Raw genomic sequence first — 9108 nt, 5'->3', positions numbered from 1 at the left:
GTTATCCAAAAAATAGTGCTTGATACCGTAGTAGAGCGCAATATATGTATGTGTGGGGGAAAAAATATATATATATATATGTATATATGTATATATTTATATACATATATCCATCCATCCATCCATCTTCTTCCGCTTATCCGAGGTCGGGTCGCGGGGGCAGCAGCCTAAGCAGGGAAGCCCAGACTTCCCTCTCCCCAGCCACTTCGTCCAGCTCTTCCTGTGGGACCCCGAGGCGTTCCCAGGCCAGCCGGGAGACATAGTCTTCCCAATTTGTATATACATATATGTATATACAAATATTTACATATATATATATATATATATATATTAGGGATGTCCCGATCCGATATTTGGATCGGATCGGCCGCCGATATTTGCAAAAAAATGCGTATCGGCAAGGCATGGGGAAAATGCAGGTCCAGATCCAGTTTGAAAAAAAACTCCGGTCCGTGTTTTCCAACACACCGATTTAAATAATACATTCCACTTTTCTGCTGCTCCCTGATTTCTGTTCCGCATTTTCCAGCACACCTTCAACACATCCACAAGTCTGTGAATTCTCACGCAGTTGCTTTTAGCTGCTGACATTACACGACAGGCTCTTCTCACTCTTTCCTGTGTCTCCCTCTCACAGACAGCGAGTGCGGCTTCTTACACACGTCACATACTGTCACGTCATACGTCACATACGTATACGTCGTCCCCGAGCAGAGAGGTAGCAGCATGGCTAACGTTAGCTGTGATGCTAGCGCAGCCGCTAAGGTGCGCGCCTGCTCAAGCGTCCTCTGCGCACGGCAAATCTATGCCACGCACAAAATCAAATAAAAAAATAAGCGCATAACAATTTTCGACACACGGACACGACAGAGAAAACAGTTTTCGTCATCATTGTTCAAATATTGTGATGTCTGTCGAGACGCTTATCTCCATTCGGTGCCACACGTCCACACCATCAAAATGCTGAGGCAAACATTTCCACATCGACACCGTATGAAAAAAATAGTGATTTCTTTAGTTGTGATTTTCTTCTCTGCATGAAAGTTTAAAAGTAGCATATATTAATGCAGTATGAAGAAGAATGTTTTAATGTAGACACATAGAATCATCATACTGCTGTGATTATATGCATCAAGTGTTCATTCAAGGCTAAGGCAAAAATATCGAGATATATATTGTGTATCGCAATATGGCCTTAAAATATCGCAATATTAAAAAAAGGCCATATCGCCCAGCCCTAGTTTCAATGATGCCATTTCTGTTTGTCATGTATAATTTTGTCTATTTTGTGTTTATCCTTGAATAAACAGGTCAGTTTCTTGTTACCAACCATTGTGTATTATTCAAACTCCCCTAATTCAGCTGGCTAGTTGTTATCAAGAGTACTAAAACCCTTTTCAACATGATTCTGACAACTAAGTAGGCTAAATAACTTTAATACATGCTCGGATAGGCCAGTATCAGTCAGTATCGGTATCGGATCGGAAGTGCAAAAACAATATCGGTATCGGATCGGAAGTGCAAAAACCTATATATATATATATATATATATATATATATATATATATATATATTAGGGATGTCCCGATCCAGGTTTTTGCACTTCCGATCCGATACCGATATTGTTTTTGCATATATATATATATATATATATTAGAGATGCGCGGATAGGCAATTATTTCATCCGCAACCGCATCAGAAAGTCGTCAACCATCCGCCATCCACCCGATGTAACATTTGATCAGAACCGCACCCGCCCGTTGTTATATATCTAATATAGACGATGCAAGGCATTAGTGAGGTTATAAAGCTTTTGCCTGTTAAAGAAAGGAGACTGATCCAATGCAGCACAGACATTCGCGTGCCACGCTGTCACGGCCCAGACGCACACCAGTGCGCAATCATATGGGAGCCGCGCTGAGCGCACCTCCAAGCGCGTCTCGCTGCCGGCGACGGCCGGGTGTGGGCCCGACGCTCCAGCGCCATCCATTTTCAGGGCTAGTTGATTCGGCAGGTGGGTTGTTACACACTCCTTAGTGGGTTCCGACTTCCATGGCCACCGTCCTGCTGTCTATATCAACCAGGGTGAGCCCCACCCCTTTCGTGAGCGCACTGCGCGCGGAGTGGCCCCTGTTACGCGCCCCCGGCCACGGGGGTGGCGGGCAGGTAAGCTGCTTACCTGCTGCGCGTGACGCCGGCCGCGGCGAAGGCGGACGAGGCGGGGTGTCGGTGCGGTGGGCGCGGTGGTGACCCTGGACGTGCGTCGGGCCCTTCTCGCGGATCGCCTCAGCTACGGCTCCCGGTGGGGCCCTCTCGGGGGAAGGGGCCTCGGTCCCGGACCCCGGCGAGGCGTCCCTTCTCCGCTCCGTAAAAGTGTCCATCTCTTTTTTTTTTTTTTCTTCTGTTGTGGCATATGCAGCAGGTGCCTGCTCGTTTTTCGTATGTGGGTAACAACATTTAACTATGTATATATATTTCCCAATTGGTTTAACTGCCACCCGCCTGAATCTATTTAAAATCTAATTTTTTTTATTTAAGCCACCCGACCCGACCCGACCCGCGGATAAAATCTAATTTTTTTTAATTTCATCCGCCCGATCCGCGGATAATCCGCGGACTCCGCGGTTGTGCCCGCAAACCGCGCATCTCTAATATATATATTAGGGATGTCCCGATCCAGGTTTTTGCACTTCCGATCCGATACCGATACTGAACGATACTGGCCTATCCGAGCATGTATTAAAGTATATATATATATATATATATATATATATATATATATATATTTATTGATTTTGTTTATGTTTTTTACATGTCTGACACGAAGTGTTGGTAAAAGATGACAACGGTATTTCTACTTTTAACCCATGTGTGTGCGTGTGTGTGTGTGTGTGTGTGTGTGTGTGTGTGTGTGTGTGTGTGTGTGAATGTGTGTGTCAGTGTGTGTGTGTGTGTGCGCGCGTGTGTGTGTGAGGTCAGTCCAGGCGGCGGTGTTAACGCTAAGCTAGTGTTGTGAGGAGGACTAGACAGTGGGAGGTCACCGGGGGTCACTGTGGCTGTCCTCCACTGTGATAGGCTGTCACCCAGGGGTGAGAGGTCAACACAATTAGGCATGCAGAATCTCAGTGCCTGTGTTCTAACGAAGCCTGAGCTCGTTAACGCTGAGTTTTACACCCCGGACCTGCCACTGCTCTTTGCTGCACCGCCACACACACACACACACACACACACACACACACACACACACACACACCTCAGCTTTGTTCTGGCGCTGCACTACAAGTCTTGTCATGTGAGCGGAGCCTCCAGGGAGTGGAGGTGATGCAAAGTGGAGATAAAAAAAAAGTTCTAATGAAGTAAAGTGCTTCTTTCCACACAAACACAGAAGCTGCTAGAACTTTCCCAGCATGCAGCAGCATGATGTGCGCGTACGTCTGTGAAATATGTTCAAATTTGACACTGTCATGGACATCTTCTTCTACGTCTTCTCAGGTTCTTCCTCAAGTTCTTCCTCAAGTGCAACCAGAACTGCCTGAAGAACGCTGGGAACCCGCGAGACATGAGGAGGTTCCAGGTGACGCTTTGTTTTCCTCCCACTGTGTGTGTCTGTGCTTCATGTATATATATATATATATATATATATATATATATATATATATATATATCAGTGACGTGCGGTGAGGTTGATGGCTGGTGAGGCACTGACTTCATCACAGTCAGATTTACAAACATATGAACCCTAAAGAGTATCTTATTCACCATTTGATTGGCAGCAGTTAACGGGTTATGTTTAAAAGCTCATACCAGCATTCTTCCCTGCTTGGCACTCAGCATCAAGGGTTGGAATTGGGGGTTAAATCACCAAAAATTATTCCCGGGCGTGGCCACCGCTGCTGCTCACTGCTCCCCTCACCTCCCAGGGGGTGAACAAGGGGATGGGTCAAATGCAGAGGACAAATTTCATTACACCTAGTGTGTGTGTGTGACAATCATTGCTACTTTAACTTAACTTTAACTTTACACATACAAACTGTAGCACACAAAAAAGCACATTTAATAAAAAAAACGTTATTATGGTCTTACCTTTACTTAGAAATGAAGTCCACAACTAAAGCCCTCACTTCAACTTTCCACGTGCAAGATTGAATCTATTTAAAAAAGTGTAACCGAGGGTTTATAAATGTCGCCTATACTGTATGAAACTACAAAATAACAAACACGGAGGCTCCAGTTTACACGAGGACCACTTTATTTACCTCCTTTCAAAAACCTCCGCAACGTGACATCACTTCCGCTCTTAGCGCCTTCAAAATAAGAGCTCAAGGCGTATACTGTATAACAGCGCATAACAGGAACTTAACGTCACAAAGAGGAAAGCCCATGAAAATAGGTTACAAAAGTTATTTAATAAGAAGCCAAAAAGTGCAAAAACAATAATGTTCGTGTTGGAGGAGTTGTGAATTAGGTACACCTGCAGTCTGCGGGTGTATCTAATGTTGTGTACCTGCAGTCATTCACAACTCCTCCAACACCAACATTATTGTTTTTGCACTTTTTGGCTTCTTATGAAATAACTTTTTTAAATAGATTCAATCTTGCACGTGGAAAGTTTAAGTGTGGGCTTTAGTTGATATAAGAATTCTACGGCGGGGGTGCAGGAGGCGAGCCTCAGCCAGTGCGTCTTTTGCAGCCGTTTTATGATCGCTCAGCACAAGAAATACGTTACACACATACAGTTGTTGACAAAATACACTGTACATTATATACCTCAGCTAACTAAACTATGGAAATGTATAATATAATTCATATAGCAATACAGTCTCACTGCACAGCAGGCCAGCAGTTAGCCGAGTCATTGCGCAATCCATGTTGAGGCACTGAGTGACGTGCCTCAACTGGCTGCTGATCACCGCAAGTCTCTTCTCAGTATTTGAACGGCAAATGTGAAAATTCAGCGATTTTGAATAAAAATAATCTAAAACTGGTGAAGTTAAATGGAAAATTACATTATAGTATAATCACTGGATACATATAACAATTTAATAAAAATGTTTTCTTTTTACATTTTTTTTCTTTCCATGATGGCAGGTGAGGCCCCGCCTCACCTGCCTCTAGTGACTGCACGTCACTGATATATATATATATATATATATATATATATATATATATATATATATATATATATATACATATATATATATATATATATATATATATATATATATGTCTTAATAAGGTTATCCAAAAAATAGTGCTCGATACCGTAGTAGAGCGCAATATATGTATGTGTGGGGGGGGGGAAAAAAAAAAAAATCACAAGACTATTTCATCTCTACAGGCCTGTTTCATGAGGGGGGGTACCCTCAATCATCAGGAGGTTTTAATGGGAGCATTCGCATACCATGGTTTATATAGGGCACAGAGTGGGTGGGTACAGGCTGGCGTAGGGGCGTGGTGATTGGCTCATGTGTTACCTAGGAGGTGTTTCCGTCTGTGGCGGCATGCTGTTACAATTTCGCTGCGCTTGTTGAGGGATGACAGGTCTGGACGGTAAATAATAAACAGTTTCTCTTTCAAGCATAGGTTGCATCTTTTATTACCACTATTGTAAGGTGTGCTGGATGCAAGAATTTGCCATGTTATTGAATATTCAACATTATTGTCTTTGAGGTCCCAAATGTGTTTGCTGAGTTCTGTGGTATTTCGCAGGTTTTTGTTCCTGAAAGAAGCCTTGTGGTTGTTCCTTCTGGTTTTGAATTCACCCTCGGTTAATCCTACATATGTGTCGGATGTGTTAATGTCCTTGCGTATTACCTTAGATTGGTAGACAACTGATGTTTGTAAGCACCCCCCGTTGAGAGGGCAATCAGGTTTCTTTCGACAGTTACAGCCTTTGTTGGTTTTGGAGTCGCTCTGTCCGGGGGCCGACGGCTCATTTGCAATTGTTTTGTTGTGGTTTGAGATGATTTGTCGTATATTGTTCATGCAGCTGTAGCTCAATTTAATGTTGTTCTTGTTGAATACTTTTCTTAGGGTGTTGTCTTTGGGAAAGTGTTTGTCAATCAGATTGAGGAATCTGTGTCCAATGTTAGTTGAGACGTTTCTGCTGTATGGGGGGTTGTACCAGATGATGTCGTTTCGTTTTCTGTTCTTTTTTGGCTGGTTTCCTGGCGTGGGTTCATAGGTGAGGGTGAAATTGTATCCGCTTTCATCAAGGGCTTTTTGGTACGGGGGGGTTGCTTGGTCAAATTCAGCTTTGCTAGATGACAGCATCGATAGCCTTTTATTGTTATTATATATATATATATATATATATATATATATATATATATATATATATATATATATATATTAGGGTTGCACATCTCTCTCTGATAAACGATTCGATATGCATCTAGATACACAGGTTACGATTCGATTCAAAAACGATATCCTTTTATTACAGACCGATTCGATTGGATTCGATTCCGAACGATACGATTCGATTTGACGGTTAATATTCAAGACTCCAAATCCTCAAGCATTATGGCTTTATGGCACTGGCAAAAAAAAACAGAACAACAAAATCACATGTCAATGTATTTATTTTTAGACATGGACCAAAAAAAAGTCTGGCTGAATTGTAGGATGGGAACTCCAGAGGTAAAAGTAGCACAGAATAGTAACAACAAAGTGCAATATTTCAGCCTGAGCATAGTTTTGAACACTAGAGGTAGGTAATAAAGATTCAATATTTCGAATAGCATGGCTTCTATCGAGCTTCCCTTCCTTCTTATAAAACCCAAAAACTTTCCACACTTTGGATTTTCTGTCTCCCCGATGCGTTGAAAATCTTTCTCGGTCCATTATCACCTTCGGTCAGACTGACGCTTTCGTTCTCCTCCTTCATTTTCCGTGTTGTCCCTTGTTTATCACTTGTGCTAATACCAGCGAGGCGGCTACCGCGTTTGGCGAGCAGCTTCAGCTCTCGCGTTGTTTTAGAGACGCTGGCGCATATTGTAATCTAGCCAACCCATGCAAAGTCTCGCGATAACCGATCCATGACTCTATAACCGATTCAGCTAGGAATTCATGAATTATTCGCATTGATTGAGGAGTCTGCTACCCATGCAGCCTAATCGCTCACTTGTTGAATCTAATACTCTGTCGCATCGGTTTATCGTTCACAACCCTAGTATGTATATATATATATATATATATATATATATATGTGTCCCTGCAGTCACTAGAGGCAGGTGAGGCGGGGCCTCACCTGCCATCATGGAAAGAAAAAAAAAAGTAAAAAGAAAAAAAAAAAATGTAATTGTTATATGTATCCAGTGATTATACTATAAAGTTATTTTCCATTTAACTTCACCAGTTTTAGATTATTTTTATTCAAAATCGCTGAATTTTCACATTTGCCGTTCAAATACTGAGAAGAGACGGTGCGGTGAACAGCAGCCAGTTGAGGCACGTCACTCAGTGCCTCAACATGGATTGCGCAATGACTCGGCTAACTGCTGGCCTGCTGTGCAGTGAGACTGTATTGCTATATGAATTATATTATACATTTCCATAGTTTAGTTAGCTGAGGTATATAATGTACAGTGTATTTTGTCAACAACTGTATGTGTGTAACGTATTTCTTGTGCTGAGCGATCATAAAACGGCTGCAAAAGACGCACTGGCTGAGGCTCGCCTCCTGCACCCCCGCCGTAGAATTGTTGTATCAACTAAAGCCCACACTTAAACTTTCCACGTGCAAGATTGAATCTATTTAAAAATGTTATTTCATAAGAAGCCAAAAAGTGCAAAAACAATAATGTTCGTGTTGGAGGAGTTGTGAATGACTGCAGGGCCACAACATTAGGTACACCTGCAGACTGCAGGTGTATCTAATTCACAACTCCTCCAACACGAACATTATTGTTTTTGCACTTTTTGGCTTCTTATTAAATAACTTTTGTAACCTATTTTCATGGGCTTTCCTCTTTGTGATGTTAAGTTCCTGTTGTGCGCTGTTATACAGTATATGCCTTGAGCTCTTATTTTGAAGGCGCTAAGAGCGGAAGTGATGTCACGTTGCGGAGGTTTTTGAAAGAAGGTAAATAAAGTGGTCCTCGTGTAAACTGGAGCCTCCGTGTTTGTTATTTTGTAGTTTCATACAGTATAGGCGACATTTATAAACCCTCGGTTACACTTTTTTAAATAGATTCAAACTTGCACGTGGAAAGTTTAATTGAGGGCTTTAGTTGCGGCGCATGGACTTAATTTCTAAGTAAAGGTAAGACCATAATAACGTTTTTTTTATTAAATGTGCTTTTTTGTGTGCTACAGTTTGTATGTGTAAAGTTAAAGTTAAGTTAAAGTACCAATGATTGTCACACACACACTAGGTGTAATGACATTGGTCCTCTGCATTTGACCCATCCCCTTGATCACCCCCTGGGAGGTGAGGGGAGCAGTGGGCAGCAGCGGCGCCGCGCCTGGGAATCATTTTTGGTGATTTAACCCCCAATTCCAAGCCTTGATGCTGAGTGCCAAGCAGGGAAGAATGCTGGTATGAGCTTTTAAACATAACCCGTTAACTGCTGCCAATCAAATGGTGAATAAGATACTCTTTAGGGTTCATATGTTTGTAAATCTGACTGCCTCACCAGCCATCATCCTCACCGCACGTCACTGGTGTGTATATTATAGGTGTGTAATGGTGGCAACTTGTCCAGGGTGTACACCGCATTCCGCACTAGTGCAGCTGGGATAGGTTCCAGCCCCCCAACCTACGACCCTGAGAGGGACAAGCGGTAGAAAATGGTTGTATATGCAGTAAAATGCGTTGCTAGCACTTTAATAAACCACTTGTGTGTGTGTGTGTGTGTGTGTGTGTGTGTGTGTGTGTGTGTGTGTGTGTGTGTCTAATTGTGCAGCTCTATTGTAGTGGAACCAAAGAGGACAGCTCTGTTTCTCTGGGAGGTAATTAAGGGCCGGACCCTTCAAGACTGGAGCGGACGTGGGCGCACTCACGTTCGTGTGTGTGTGTGTGTGTGTGTGTGTGTGTGTGTGTGTGTGTGTGTGTGTGTGTGTGTGTGTGTGTGTGTGTGTGTGTGTGTGTGTGTGTGTGTCAGT

At 42.7% G+C, this 9108-nt stretch overlaps 1 protein-coding gene across 2 annotated transcripts in view; it reads left to right on the top strand.

Moving 5' to 3' along the window:
- LOC133607200 (transcription factor COE1-like) overlaps positions 1-9108 on the top strand; it is a 98497-nt gene that overhangs the window by 62274 nt on the left and 27115 nt on the right. For both annotated transcript variants that reach the window (XM_061961672.2, XM_061961671.2), the window contains exon 7: positions 3493-3574. In XM_061961672.2, coding sequence (XP_061817656.1) covers positions 3493-3574 — 82 coding nt within the window. The remainder of the gene's footprint in view (positions 1-3492; positions 3575-9108) is intronic.

This window comes from Nerophis lumbriciformis, linkage group LG09 (assembly GCF_033978685.3).
Source record: "Nerophis lumbriciformis linkage group LG09, RoL_Nlum_v2.1, whole genome shotgun sequence".
NCBI lineage: Eukaryota > Metazoa > Chordata > Actinopteri > Syngnathiformes > Syngnathidae > Nerophis > Nerophis lumbriciformis.
Note: the sequence above shows the minus strand (reverse complement) of the source record. Positions and strands in the feature narration are given on the sequence as shown.